Below are 15,409 nucleotides of genomic sequence, written 5' to 3' on the forward strand. Positions count from 1 at the left end.
ACATGGAACCCCAATTAGTGTACCGCATCCCCTCGCATAGCTTGTGCTGCGGGCAAGGTGCCTCACGCCACTACTGCTGCGCTCAGCACAGGTTTCCATCCCAAATTGCAGTCATGTGGATGGTAAATTCTGAAAAAGTTGAAAACATTGAAAAAAAAATTCCCAAAAAACTCATGTCGGCCATATGTAGTGTCGACAATTTGAACCTGTTGACCTTTTGACCATGTCAACCATATGCATGTTGACCGTTTGGTGTCGACCTATTGACTGTTGACCGATCATTCAGATACCATCCTAAACGGGGTCTAATGGAAAAGATACATTCATCTTTCAAATGAGATCTCCCAATTATGTGAGCTTCTTCCTTTTAAACAACAGGGGGAGCTCTACGTTATCACTGACTTACAGAAGAACAGTGCTAGATGTTCTATGGGGGTCATTTTGAGTTAATCGCTCGCTAGCAGTTTTTAGCAGCCATGCAAACGCTATGCTGCCGCCCACTGGGAAGTGTATTTTAGCTTAGCAGAAGTGCGAACGCTTGTGCAGCAGAGCGCCTGCAAAATCTTTTTGTGCAAAACAAGACCAGCCCTGTAGTTACTCTTCGTGTGCGTTGGTTCTAACGTTGGAGGGTTGGCTTTTGACGTCACACACACCCGCCCAGGGTTCGCCCAGCCACGCCTGCGTTTTCCCTGGCACGCCTGCGTTTTTCCAAACACTCCCTAAAAACGGTCAGTTGACACCCAGAAACGCCCTCTTTCTGTCAATCTCCTTGCGGCCGGCTGTGCAACGTAATTCTTCGCTAGAGCCTGTGCAAAATCACATCGTTCATTGTATCCGTACGTCGCGCGTGCACATTGCGGGGCATACGCATGCGCATAAATGCCGATTTTTGCCATGATAGCTGTGCTGCGAAAATCGGCAGCGAGCGATCAACTCAGAATGACCCCCTATGTACCTCGTACTGCTGGCTCATACCTGTGCAGCCTCAGGGCTCAAGATGGCATCCGCTTGTGGGTGATTTTGTAAGTCAACATCCGAATGATCTCTGTTGTGGAAAAGTTTTTCCGAGCCTGTCCCCTCTAATAAGAACAGCAGGTAGAGGACAGTAACCGGGGATGACACCGTTTTTAGGCAGCCAGCTTGCTCCATACCAGTTGAACAGGACCGTCTTCTGTTTTCATGTGATCAGCGTCAGAAACACTTGTCGTGTCACTTGTAGTCCAGCACTGTTCATACACTAAAGGTTCTCCCTGCGTTATTTCTGTGAAGTCATTAAAGATGGCGTTCTTTTAAAGCTGAAAGAGATTAAAAATATAATAAAGTTCTCAAGTCTGCCAAAGGTCCTGCCTTTTGGTTTACGTAACTCCTCCTGTCCCATGTTTCTTCCCTGTCCCCCCTTTAATCTAATAAATAATATGTGTGGATAAACGCCAGCATCAATATATAATCCCCTCTGAATATCATTACATGCTTCTGTTTTGTCTTACATAGTACTGCATAGGACTGGTTATATGGTTTGCCTGCTGAATGACAAGATATTTGGCACACCTATATTGTCATTTGCTAATTGCACAAATGACCAGATCTGATGACTGCTGAGAATAGTTTTGCTGTGGTCTGTAACTGACACCAGAAAAGCCCCAATATGTATGATCAGCAAAGAGGCATTTCCATCCATTTCAATTAATTTTATATATTGGATAAGAACATCGCTTTACAATATATACTTTGACCTCAAAAACTACAAAAAAACTACACAATTAGCCAATGTCAATGTGCCTATATTCGTTGCTTTAAGATGTTTTAATTGGTGAGAGGGGAGTGCGCTAGAGTGAGCCATCGACCATTGTTGACTACAATATGTCAATACTCCTGAGAAATATGGTGACAACTCTTAGCGCTCTTAAGAACTGAGTTTTGGTGACAGCCTTCAAATGACAAAGAAAAGAATACCACCGTTCTTTCAAACACAGACTTCAAAAGACACAATATGTCAAATGAGAGTGGCGCTCCTTTCTGTTCGTTATGTTCCTTTTTGAGCAACATAACGAACAGAAAGGAGCTCCACTCTCATTTGACATATTGTGTCTTTTGAAGTACAATATGCCAATGATTGACCACTGATGATAGATGGTGGCGGAGATCCAAAGGGTCTCCACCATCAATGGTACAGAGCCTCCCATTGTTTTGATTTTTTAATTGGTCCCAGGACATGGAGCCTAGCTCCATTCCCCTATGCGACTTGTAAAGCTCCGCACCCCATCTCTAATTGGCCCGCAGCTAGTAATATTGTAGGGATGACCATTGGTGGGTGAAACCATTGATGATTGTCCTGTCATTGGTTTATACCATTGAGGTACACCATCGACAATACCATCTATGGTGACCAAAAATGGGTAACTCTCAAATGGCCATATCTAGAATGTGCTCTATGCTGCCTTCCCCTCTGTCGACTGCAGGGTCCAGGACTCCATTCCTTAGGTGCCCATTTATCATTAATTGCATATTCAATGCGTTCCGCGCACAATGGGGGTAATTCCAAGTTGATCGCAGCATGAATTCTGTTAGCAGTTGGGCAAAACCATGTGCACTGCAGGGGAGGCAGACAGTGGCGGATTTAGGGGGGGGGCACCAAGGCACGTGCCCCCCCTGTCATTTTTAGTGCAGACTGACATGCGGACGAGTGTCCGCATGTCAGTTTGCGGTCTCGTTTCGTCCCCTGCTGTTAGGAGGGACACGGAGGGCACAGTGCGCGCCTCTCCTGTGTCCCTCCTGTGTCTCCGGCGGCCGCTGGTCTCATAAAGGAAGTGCCGTTCGTGAGCACTTCCTTTATTACAGTGACCCGCGGCCGCCGGAGACCCAGGAGGGACACAGGGAGGCGAGCACTGTGCCCTCCGTGTCCCTCCTAACAGCAGGGGAGCGGGGGGAGCAGCGGTGGCGGCGGAGGAAGGGGGGGGGACGGGGGACGCACTGGGGGGGAATATCTGGCACTGGGGGCATATTTGCAGGGAGGGGGGGGGCGAATATCTGGCACTGGGGACATATATGGCACTGGGGGGAATATCTGGCACTGGGGGCATATCTGGCACTGGGGGCATATGTGGCACTGGGGGGGGGGGATATCTGGCACTGGGGGGAATAACTGGCAGGGAAGGGATATCTGGCACTGGGGCATTGTCTGGCACTGGGGGCATATGTGGCACTGGGGGGGGGAATATCTGGCACTGGGGCATATGTGGCAATGGGGGCATATATAGCACTGGGGGCATATGTGGCACTGTCGGGGAATATCTGGCACTGGGGGTATATGTGTACCTGGCACATGGGGGGGGGCTATATTTGGCACTGGGGGCATGTGAGTACCTGGCACCGTGGGGGAATATCTGGCACTGGGGACATATGTGGCACTGGGAGCACAGCCCTAGCAACAAGGACTACCTCCTAGCAACGAGCATGACACCCAGTGCATGAAACCCCTGGCAACGAGCATGACACCCAGTGCATGAAACCCCTGGCAACGAGCATGACACCCAGTGCATGAAACCCCTGGCAACGAGCATGACACCCTGAGCATGAAAACCCCTGGCACCGTGCATGGAACCAAGAGCATGAAACCCCTGGCAACGAGCATGACACCCAGTGCATGAAACCCCTGACAACGAGCAGGTATTTGAAAAGTAATTAGAAGCCTTACTGTAGGACTTAATGTGTAATGGGCATTACGTGTGTGGCATAATGTATCACGGACATTGCGGTGTGTGTCATAATGTGTCGCAGGCATTACGGTGTATGGTATACTCTATCGCTGGCATTGTGATATGTGGTATAATGTCTCAGGGTCATTGCAGTGTGTGGCATAATGTATCACGGACATTGCGGTGTGTGTCATAATGTGTCAGGCATTACGGTGTGTGATATACTATATCACGGGCATTGTGGTATGTGGTATAATGTCTCAGGGTTATTACAGTGTGGCATAATATATAACGGGCATTGCGGTGTGTGGCATAGGGTATAACGGGCATTGCGGTATGTGTCACAGGCATTACGGTGTATGGTATACTATATCACGGGCATTGTGGTATAATGTCTCAAGGTCATTGCAGTGTGTGGCATAATGTGTCCCAGACATTGTATGTGCTATAATGTATCAGGGGCAGTGCAGTGTGTAGCATAATGTATAACGGGCATTGCGATTCCTGTCATAATGTGTCACAGGCATTACGGTGTGTGGCATAATGTGTCTGGGGCATTACAGTGTGTGCATATTGTGTCATGTGCATTATTGTGTGTGGAATAATGTCTAAGGGCCATTGCAGTATGTGGAATAATGTATACTGGGCATTACTATAAGGAGGAAAAATGACAAATAATGTAAGGGGCATGAATCAGGATTATTTTTCTTTTCTGTGGGGGCCAACGTCTGGGCGTGCAGGTTGCAAAACTGGGGTATAAGGTAGTCTTTTCCTGCAATACCACGCCCATTCCAACGAAGCCACGCCCATTCCAACGAAGCCACGTCCCTTATGGTGCCCCCCCTGTAATTTTTTTCTGGATCCGCCCCTGGAGGCAGATATAACATGTGCAGAGAGAGTTAGATTTGGGTGTGGTGTGTTCAATCTGCAATCTAAATTGCAGTGTAAAAATAAAGCAGCCAGTATTTACCCTGCACAGAAACAAAATAACCCACCCAAATCTAACTCTCTCTGCAAATGTTATATCTGCCCCCACTGCAGTGCACATGGTTTTGCCCACCTGCTAAAAAAATTTACTGCTGCGATCAACTTGGAATTACCCCCAATATTAGTGCTCAGGATTGTATTGCAATATGTGATTGTACCGATGTATTATTGAGGGGAGGGTTCTGTGGATACCTCTGCCAACTGCATATGCATTGTGTATTCAATAGGCTACAGCGGGATGGCGGTAGCTGCAGTGACTAGCCACCGGGATGCTTAGCATTCCGTAAATTGGTAAATCTGGCAGCAACGCATCCGTCATAGAAACCTATGGGGTTTGCGACTGCCGGCAAGAATGGAGGGAATCGACGATATCTGCTGCAGTCCCTCTGTGATACATTCAGGTGATACTTTATACTTACGGTTAACCCCCTGAAATGGGTGTTTTCAGGCATTAAGAAGCAAAAATACAAAAATAAATGGGCCCCTTAGAGACAGAGGTGCACAGACATAAGTGCGGCCTCTGAGCCTGGCCAAATATGCTACTGCTCATGCACTTGTCTTCTCTCCTCCATCATCCATGGAGACAGGATGTGCCCCTGAGCACCTCCATGTACAAAGATTATATATTGTAGTTAAAGACCCTGCTATTGACACTGTACCACCACTGTATATATATATATATATATATATAAAAGTGTGCTACACCACTGCGCACACTATAACACCATGGGGGGAATTCAAATCTTATCACACCTCCTATCTCTCGTCTAAAGTGACAGGAGATAGAGGGATGACACTCAAATGGCCCCCGTTATCGCGCTGGTTGCGCCCATTACAGTCAGATTTAGGCGGGCAAAGCACCTAAACCCAAATTAACTTGCAGACAGTAACATTCAAATACTGACGGCGGGCGCGATTGCGGCTGGGAGGGGGGGGGATTTCAATCCAGCCCCTTATGTTCCTGGCTGCACCTGGGCATCTGTTGTATGCTTGTCACTGTGTACATACATACCATTCCGGCATTAACCCGGTGTTAGCCTGCATCCTGTTTTCTGACGGTTAATAAATCTACAGGCATGGTTTAGTTACTCATCGTGTGGACTGACTTCCATCACACTTCACTGACAACTATCAATATCCATTAGGTTCTGCCAACATTAATACAATCTGCATTTTGTTTCATGTCTCTGAGGAACTCACCAAATGCATTCACAAAAACTGCTTGAGCTCCAGCTGATCCCCTGATAATTCATTTTTGTTCTTGATACTATTTTGCTACCAGCAGTAATAGAGATATTTGGGGAATGTAATGTAGTGCAATTTGGTTAAGCAGCAGCTTTTCAGCAAATTCTTTGACAAGCAGCAAGCTGCCGTATGTACTAGAGCCATACTTGCCGACTTCTGGGCTGCTCTCTCCGGGAGAGAGCAGCCGGTCGGCTCATCAGGGCAGGCAGGAAGTGAGGTGACGTCCAGAGGGGGGCGGGCCAGAGGCGGAACCGGGGCGTGGCTGATTGATCGCGTCATGTAAGCCACGCCCCCGCTGTGTAATGCCGCTATTATCGGCATTATACAGCAGGGGGCGTGGCTATGATGACGCGATTCAACAAGAATCGCGTCATCGCCTGCTCGGACCGCCCACTTTACTCGCTAAGTGGGCGGCCGGGCAGGGGGTGACCGCTGAAATCGGGAGACTTGTCTCCCCTTCCGGGGGGCCGGGAGGGTCACACGATTTTCGGGAGCCTCCCGCCCATTCCGGGAGGGTAGGCAAGTATGACTAGAGCCAAACCCACCAGAAAATCACAGAAGAGTCACCGCTAGTCTCTGCAGTTACACAAACCGCAGGTTTATCAGGCTAGAAAATGAGATTGTTGTGTCAACCGAGATAGCCGTTATTATAAACATAGGTGTAAATTTACTAAAGCTTCTAAAACAGAGAATTGGTGATGTGGCCCATAGCAACCAATCGGATCCTGTTATTTCGTGTTGTGACATGTGGATGCACACATTACCATATATTAGTTTCATTACCATATATTAGGTAGGCAAACAACTCCGATTTTCTCACGCACCTCTATGAGGTATGCGGCAAAATCAGTGATGTTGGCTTGGCTGTGAAATTCTGGAACGCACATAGCAGCCATTGCACAGAATGAAATAGTCCCTCTGGAGGTTAAACATCTTACAGTAGTTACTTACGGTCCATACCCTTTGCTAGAGTATTTTACTTTACGCAATGGGATTACAGACCCTTCAATCAAATCATAATTATTTATTAAGCATTTAAGTTTTAGGGGTAAATGCAATAGGGTGCGGGAAGCCAAAGGTGTCTCAGTTTGTGCAGGAATACCCGTATTTATAAAGAGGCAATTATTTACAAGGCAAAACCAACATGGTTTTGATTGCAGCGTTACAATTACGGGCATTTCAGCACCTGCAGCTTCTCGCACCCTATTGCATTTACCCCTAAAACTTAAATGCTTAATAATTTTTCATTTTTAAATTTAGCAATTATTTCTATGATGAAGACTGTATGGGAATTCTGCCATCTGGAACACTAGAGGAGCATAAGAAAAGCAACATAGAAGCTAGAAGATATTTATAATGTTAATAAAAATGCCACATTACAAAGCAAAAACTACTGAGAACATAGTTATTCAGCTTACTGCATTGATAAAAGTAGGATTAATTATAACAGACCTACAGTACTGTAATGTGTGATGACTAATGTTAATGTAACATTTGTAGTACGCATATAGTTTAAGCATGGAACGATGAATATGCAGCAGCGCATCAAAGAAACAACTCATTATTCAGAGCATAAGTGAAATAACAGAAGACAGTGGTAAACGCCTTATTTTTCTATCAATCTAACATAGAATGTTACATTTATCTACTTTATCATCTCAGAACCACAGACCCACAAAATGCTAACATTTTGGGGTGCATTTAATAAAGTGTGTTTTTTTTATAAGTAGAAATGTTGCCCTTAGCAACCAGATTCTGACTATTATATTCTAGAAGGTACTAGATAAATGATATATAGGGGGGAATTCAAATGTTTGAAAAGTCGGTTCAGTGTCTGTTTTTTCCCCTGTCTATTAAATAGGAAAAAACAGACACCCAACTGACTTTTCAAACATTTGAATTCACCCCATAGGATCTGATTGGTTGCTATGAGCAACATCTCCACTTCTAAAAAAACACACTAAGTAAATATACCTCTTCAAGTCTTATAATAACCTAATCTGTCACACAACACACAAAAGTGTCATCTGCTCTAATCAATAGACAAACCATAGATAAACTAAACCATAGATAAACTGAAGAAGAAGAAGAAGAAGAAGAAGAAGAAGAAGAAGAAGGAGAAGAAGAAAACAAAAATACAATGTACGTTTCTGTGTAAAACTGCCTCCAGATAAAGTATAGTGCAATCTAACATTAAGTTACAGTTCTACAAATTCAATTTTTTTGTAATAAAAAAAAAATAGCACATTTAATTTGCCTGGGCTCTTTGATCTTTTCTTCTGTAACAAAAATGTTTGTTTTATCTAGGTTAGATAAGCAGCAATAATGGGATAACAATAACACCTACTGTGAAGGTTCCCATCACATCCCAAGATGCACTTACTTGCTCAGCCTCTTGCTGTATGCTCCTTATGCTTACTCTGAAGCCTATGGATGGCGGGTCTTTAACAAGGTCAGAGCAGGGATGTGAGTCCGCCCCTACATAAATCATGGCTTTCTTCTGAGCTGTCACACAAGCTGTTAGCTTATCACAAATAGAGCAGGGAATGCCAAACCTAATGATGTACTATATCTCCTGTGCAGGGGCTACTTGTATACAGCTGACTGCTCCTGCTTTCCTCAGACAGCTGACACTGGGATAATCACCTCTGTTCACTTGTAACTTCAATGATTCCGGAATATTAACCTGCAATGTCGGGAAGAGGACAATGTCTAGCATGAGATCATCCTCCTCCTGAGCTTTATTATAGACACCCTAAGTACATACCACTACTATTGTGATATTTACACCGCTACTCAGGGGCGTTAGTTCATCCCGGTCGCCGAGAGGCAAATTGGAGTTTGGTGCTCCCGTCCTTAAAAAAAACAAAAAGGGAAAACAAATACACAACTTACATGATTATATAGATAGCGCTGTCAGCTGGTCTACAGACATCGGAGTCCGCAGTGAATTGGCAGGACAGTAATAACGACCAGTGGGTCAGGGTTGAACTCATGAGATTCAGCTGCTGTCTGCAGCATGGCGAATCAGCGTTCACCGGTGGGTCCCATCTCACAGTCCAGCAGCAGCGGCGGGTACACTGTCACTTGCTGCAGTGCAGGCTGAGCGGCACCAGGCGGGGGCCATCCTGTCCCCTATTGCAGATTAACTTTGCAGCAGCAGCGAGTGCGCCACAGAGCTCATTTGGAAGAGCAGCAGTTACCCTTAGATCCAGCTGTGAACCACACTGGTGCTCTGTACATGTGCTATGGAGGGTGAAGGGCCCTGAGTGTAAAGAGCGTGAAGGGCCCTGCGTGCAAGAATTTATATACAAGGGGAAGTGAAGAATAGTTGGATTGTGAAAGGATGTAAAGAAGCTGTAGCCATCTGCAGTGGAGTTAGGATGTAATTGCTGTCTAAGAACTGCGGGTATATGTCAGGATATACTATTTCTATGTTTCTTATCTGGGGCTTAAGTGGTCCATTAAGCGTGAGTGTATACAATTCCTAGTTAGTGTAACCAATGAGTTACAGCAAGTGGTGACTCATTACATTGGATCCTCTTTAAAGGGCAAAGTCTGTAGGTGGTCTAAAGGGATTCCGTTCTTCTTACCAGTCTGACAAATGTTTGTTCTGAGAAGAGATGTTTTATTTTATCAACTGTTACAGGAGTTATGTCAAAGTAACCATGCAGTTATTGGCGCCTCATCTCTGCTTTTCAAACCTATACTTTAGTTTACATCAGACATATAGGGGAGTGAGTATAGGAATCCATGCAGAGCTGATAAAGCTATATCTCATACTTTCATGCACGTATAAAATGGGATAAATCAAAAGAGAAAAATAAACGAGAATTCGCTGGAATACAGAATGATGCTCAGACACCTCTCTATCAGACCTGATCGCTGGGCTAACTTTGATTTCCTGCGATCAGATAGTCGCCGCCCAAAGGGGAATGTAAGTTTGCTGTGCAAGTGTGCGATCGCATGTGTACACCGAGTTGCAAAAATCCAGTGTGTGCAGTCAGTGCGCAGCCCAGGACTTACTCCTACAGTGTGATGAGAAGAGGCTGACTGGGGCCGGAGCTGACGTCAGACACCCTCCCTGAAAACGCTTGGGCACGCCTGCGTTTTTCCGGACGCTCCCAGTAAATGATCAGTTACCACACACAAACGGTCTCTTCCTGTCAATCACCTTGGAAACGCCCGTGCGATCTGAATTTTCAAACTATCCTGTCGCTGACCGGCGATACCCTTTGTTGTTGTCCGACGCATTGCAATGCATACACATGCGCAGTCTTTTGCTGAGGGGTGAGCTGAGGCTAAGGAGAGACACAGGTTGAGCAGAGGCTATGGAGAGACACAGGGTGAGCTGAGGCTATGGAGAGACACAGGGTGGGAAGGCACAATAATCTTCATTAAGACAGTTCTGTAAAAACTCATATTACCTCTGTTGTATGATGATGATGATGACATGGGGGGTCATTCCGAGTTGATCGCACGCTGCCGATTTTCGCAGTGCATCGATCAGGTTATTACTGCGCATGCGTATGCACCGCAATATGCACGCGCGTCGTACGGGCACAAACAGCATTGTTGCTGTGCAATGCTTCTAGCGACGATTCCATTCACACAGCCGTTCGCAAGGAGATTGACAGAAAGAGGGCATTTATGGGTGTCAATTTACCATTTTCTGGGAGTGGTAGAGAAAACGCAGGCGTGTCCAGGCGTTTGCAGGGCGGGTGTCTGACGTCAATTCCGGGTCCGAACAGGCTGAAGTGATCGCAAGGGCTGAGTAAGATCAGACCTACTCTAAAACTGCAAAAAACTTTTTCGTCTCGCTCGGCTGCACATGCAATCGTACACTTGCAAAGCGAAAATACACTATGCGTTTGCACAGCTGCAAAAGTAGCTAGCGAGCGATCAACTCGGAATAAGGGCCATGGTTATATTCTTACATAAACAGACCTCTTCCGGGCCATGTGGTTGCCTACATGCATAGTGAATTGTGACTGAAGTTATTCTCTGCCCTGGAAGGATCTGTTTCTACAAAGGTAGTTGCAGAGAAACACAGGTAAAAAAAAGACTCAAGCCAACTGACCTGATTCTAGCAGAGAGCCCCAAGAAGAAAACAGTGTACTTGGCCCAAAGGTTTCTATTGCTGGCCCTGGATAATTCTGCTCGTGTCCAGCCTCCAAAGCAGCAGCGCAGCAACAGGTGTCCTGCTGCTGCTGGTAGCAACAGGAGGGAGGAAGCACACACACAGTGGGCACAGCCAGGGGGATATTGCTGACAAGAGGGGGAGGGTCCCCGTCTTAAGTGCCCCTGGCTTCTCCCCAAAGCTTAATCAGGCAATTACAGGCTGTGCTAGAAAAATTATAGTTAAAAGCTGATTGATTGGTACTTTATCTTTCTCCAATGCTTGATGCATCTCCCCCTCTGATTTATTCTATGATATGTCACTGTCTTTATGCACAGTAAAAATTCATATTCTCAGAGCAGTTCCTATTGTACACTCACTCTGCACTCAGTGTTCTGTGTGCAAGTTCCAGACCGGCCAGAATCAGAACGAGCTGTGTCTGTTTCTGGTCTGTGGTGCAGAGAGTATAGCCATTATTCATAGAGCTTTGTTCTGAGGTTTATACGACAGCCTATTATGCACAAGCAGGTGTGCATCCATCCAGTACCACATACTCTATTTCAGTTAAGTTTTAATTTAGCTACATATACTAAATGAATGTGTATGTAGCAAGGGCCAGTTTACTTGCGTGGTCACTGGCCTTGCTGCTAGGTGCCAGGGATGGTCTGGGATCCGGAGGGATCCTGGCACGTCCCATGGGGCTGGATGCTGCAGTGGCACCAGGCAGCACTGGGGACCTGGACCAGGCCTGGTCTGGCCCCCACCTGCCCAACTGGCTGCAGAGTTCGGCGGCATGTGTGGGGGCGGCAGTGAATCGCCACCGCTGCTCCACGTGGGTGATGGCGGTGGACCTGCATCCTCCAGGACTCAGGCCACGTCAATCACAGCACCGCATTTTGAATTTGGCGCCAGCTGTGAGCCAATCATGGCTCACGAGCTGGCGACCAATCAGGAGTGGCAGCGGCGAGCCAATCTTGGCTCGTGTGTCATAGCCCCACCCCCTGGCACTGGCTTATATTAGCCAGCGCCGGGCACAGGGGCGCAGTTTGTCGGCCGAGAGGGAGCAGAGAAGAACTCCCGAAGATTGAAGATAGAAGAAGGCGCCGGAAGTCCTGGAGGGCGGCGGCAGTTGTGGAAGAACTGTTACACGCCGCTGCCCGCCGGGTGAAGTACAAAGAGCCAACGCCTGTTGGTGAAGACATCGGAAGCCCTGGGACAGCGGTGTGTGACGGATAAGAGCTTTCACTGGCTACCGCCCAGGTGAAGACTCCAGGAAGCCCGGAGGTGGTGGGAGTCATTCTGCCTCCGGCGAAGACCACGTGGTGGTCGGGGCAGGACCAGGCTTGGTCCTGTCACAGCCCTTAGGACGGGTAAGTCCAAATGGTTCCCCCACCCTAGACCACCAGGGTTCGGGCACTAGGCCCGCGAGCATAGCAGGCACTAGGCCTGAGGCACATTAGGCGGGCACTAGTCCCAGGGGACATAAGGGGGCATTAGTCCCAATAGAATTGTGGTGCATTAGGTGGACATTAGGTCCGGAGAGCGATACGAGCATTAGGCCCAATAGGAATAGCCAGTTGTCAGGCCGGGGCACAGTGGACAGGAAGCCCAAAGCTATTGTGTGTACGATAGGGTTAATATAGGCAAGGGCACAAGGCCCAGATGTCTGACATGGTGCGATTAACCGCAGGTGTGGTAAGTCGGCACTAGGCCATGTTATCTTTTGATCCGGAGCTAGGCCACAGGTTGGATAGGCTGGTGCAACGCCGCTGGTGTGGTAAGTCGGCGCTAGGCCATGGTATCTCTGGATCCAGCGCTAGGCCACTAGACCCCTAGGTTTAGGAGGCACAGTCAGGCCCCCATTAAAGGTAGGCTGTCATAAGTTACGCGCTGGTGAGTGTCACAAGGTTAAAACAGTATAACTGCATTGTGTCATAACCTCTGCATAATACCCCTTAGTACCGGGTCTGATCCGGGATGTTTAACCTGGCTACAACCCGTGTCGGCCCCGCCGTTTCCACTGCACTTTGATACGGGTTATTCACGGGTTGGATCTGTTTCTACTTAACCCAGGTAAACTCTGTAATAGCCTATTGATGTCATTACAAATTGACTTTTTACTGTCTCATCAAGATGATGTCATGAAAAGGAACAAAAGGGAGGGGTGGGGCCTGCTCACAACAAGCATTGCAGCAATGGAGACCGATGCAGTAGCTGTGTCTAGCATAGAGTCGCAGACTGTTTGCAGTTTTTTGCTGCTTATATATGCTACAGACAGCTTGATGCAGCTTCTCACCTTGTGTTACCTACTGCTGAGCTGGAAAAGGAGGGCTCAATTCTTTGCCGAGAGGGCTAGTTCTCGATGCAACTATTTAAAAAGGAGGAGAGCGCTGAAATCAGCCACAGTTACTTCTCTCATAAGAATGAGCTCTACACCAAGCCGAAGAATGTGGGTGAGAGATCGCAGACATGGAGAAGCATTCATGCAGACCATTTTAGCGTATCAGGAGGAGCAGTGGATGGCACATTTCAGGATGTCTTGTGCTACATTCGACTATATTTTGGAACTCATGTTCCCCACAATCACCAAGCAGACCACCAGATTCCAGAAAAGCCCATTGACCCGAGCAGGGGATTAGCGATAGCTCTCTTGTGGTATGCTACCCCTGGAGAGTATCGCACAATTTCCTGTTTATTTGGAGTAGGGATTGGCACGGTCTGCAAGATTGTCTACTAGATCATGCGGACATTGCGGGATACCATGTACCATCGCTTTATTTCAATGTCACAAGGACAGCGGCTAGATGAGACTATAAAAGGATTTAAGAAGCATGGCTACCCACAGTGTGCTGGTGCCATAGATGGGACCCACATCCCCATCATTGCCCCCCGTGACAACCCAGCATACTACAATCGAAAGGGTTGGCAAGCCATTGTCCTTCAAGCCGTAGTGGACCACAAATACTGGTAAGCACTGTTTTACTAATATGTTTGAAATAGGCTTGGGCTTTTTTTTTAATGATGCATAAATTGTAATAAACCTTTATTTTTAGTTTCACAGATGTCTTCATAGGGTTGCTATCGGGTTATCAGTGCCCGGAGCAAAGGATAAGTACAGTTGTGTATCATCTGCATAGCAGTGGTAGACCAGGCCATGGCGCCTGATTATTTCACCCAGCGGGAGCACGTATACTGCAAAAAGCATGGGGGATAGTATAGAACCTTGTGGGACACCACATGGCAATGGCACTGATGGTGATGAGTATACTCCAGACGATACTCTCTGTGACCTGCCTGTGAGAAATTATTTGAACCAGCTTAGGACTGTATACACAAACAATGGAGAGTGGTCCTCGAGCGCTGCTAGATGCTCCAGATCTATCCTGATGACCTGTGTATTATTGATATAGGTGGAAGGGTACAATTAATCAGTGGTGCCGTCACCATAAAGGAACCTTCGAACTCACCGTAACTCAGTAAGATGCGTTCACATAAAGGTTTCTTTTTAACTGATAGTTGTCTTTCTTCCACCGATAATCATATATGAACTCCTATAGAATGACACTGACCTAGGCTCAAAGCCCTATGTGAATCCAAAGGTTTCTTTAGTCCAAGGCACCAATCAGCAAATTTTCCACCGAACAAACGTGACCGAAGGTTCATAAAAACAGTTTATTTCTTCATAAAAAATAGTCCATTTAAAAACATAAATTCTATATCCCTTCCTGATCTGGCTGAAAAAGTTGTTTTGTTCCACTCTAAACCCCAAGGCTTAAAAAATAATTTCTCTAGGAAGAAGCACTTCTCACCATACTGCTCCCGAGAAAAAGTTTTGGATACAGTGCTCCTCCAAGATGTCACCAAAAAGGAAAACTTTAAAAACCAATAGGGTTAATCATGAGTGGACATCAGCGGTCAGGAATCCTTCAGAACACCAACGCGTTTCGGAATCCCTTCCTTCCTCAGGGTGTAAAGTCAGACAAAACAACTGGGGTTTATATACCCTATAGCCTTGGTCACCTGATTCCATCCACCAATCACATGATTATTCCTTCTAAATATTCTCAATTTCCAATGGATATAATTCATTATGTTAAAATACATTGCTATATGCTCTAATTAATACTCATTTATACATGAATTCATAAAACAAACAGTGTAAATACAGTTTTATCCATCTAATCATCTAAATTGGTTATATATAAAAGCTGGTCCGCACTAGGGGGAATATACCCATATGTATTATCTTCCTTATAAACACAGCCATTCCACATTAATCTGCTCTCCATAACAACTTAATGATTCCTCCATACCCACAATGCCTATAGTCACACTATTTTACAATTGGTTATCAGTTGTCATG

The 15,409-nt window shown here is 46.3% G+C and overlaps 1 protein-coding gene across 4 annotated transcripts in view; it reads right to left on the reverse strand.

Annotated features, from left to right (window-relative positions):
- LOC134933306 (matrix metalloproteinase-21-like) overlaps positions 1-15,409 on the reverse strand; it is a 105,607-nt gene that overhangs the window by 38,206 nt on the left and 51,992 nt on the right. Inside the window, exons 1-2 of one of the 4 annotated variants that reach the window (XM_063928409.1) lie at positions 11,008-11,136; positions 976-1,295 (exon numbers count right to left, since the gene is read on the reverse strand). In XM_063928409.1, the coding sequence (XP_063784479.1) occupies positions 976-1,149 (174 nt within the window). In that variant the 5' untranslated portion in view covers positions 1,150-1,295; positions 11,008-11,136. Of the gene's footprint in view, positions 1-975; positions 1,296-8,310; positions 8,396-8,822; positions 9,183-11,007; positions 11,137-15,409 lie in introns of those variants that run through there. The other 3 variants (XM_063928411.1, XM_063928410.1, XM_063928412.1) reach the window with 3 other exon arrangements.

Source organism: Pseudophryne corroboree, chromosome 6, assembly GCF_028390025.1.
Source record: "Pseudophryne corroboree isolate aPseCor3 chromosome 6, aPseCor3.hap2, whole genome shotgun sequence".
Taxonomy (NCBI): Eukaryota; Metazoa; Chordata; class Amphibia; order Anura; family Myobatrachidae; genus Pseudophryne; species Pseudophryne corroboree.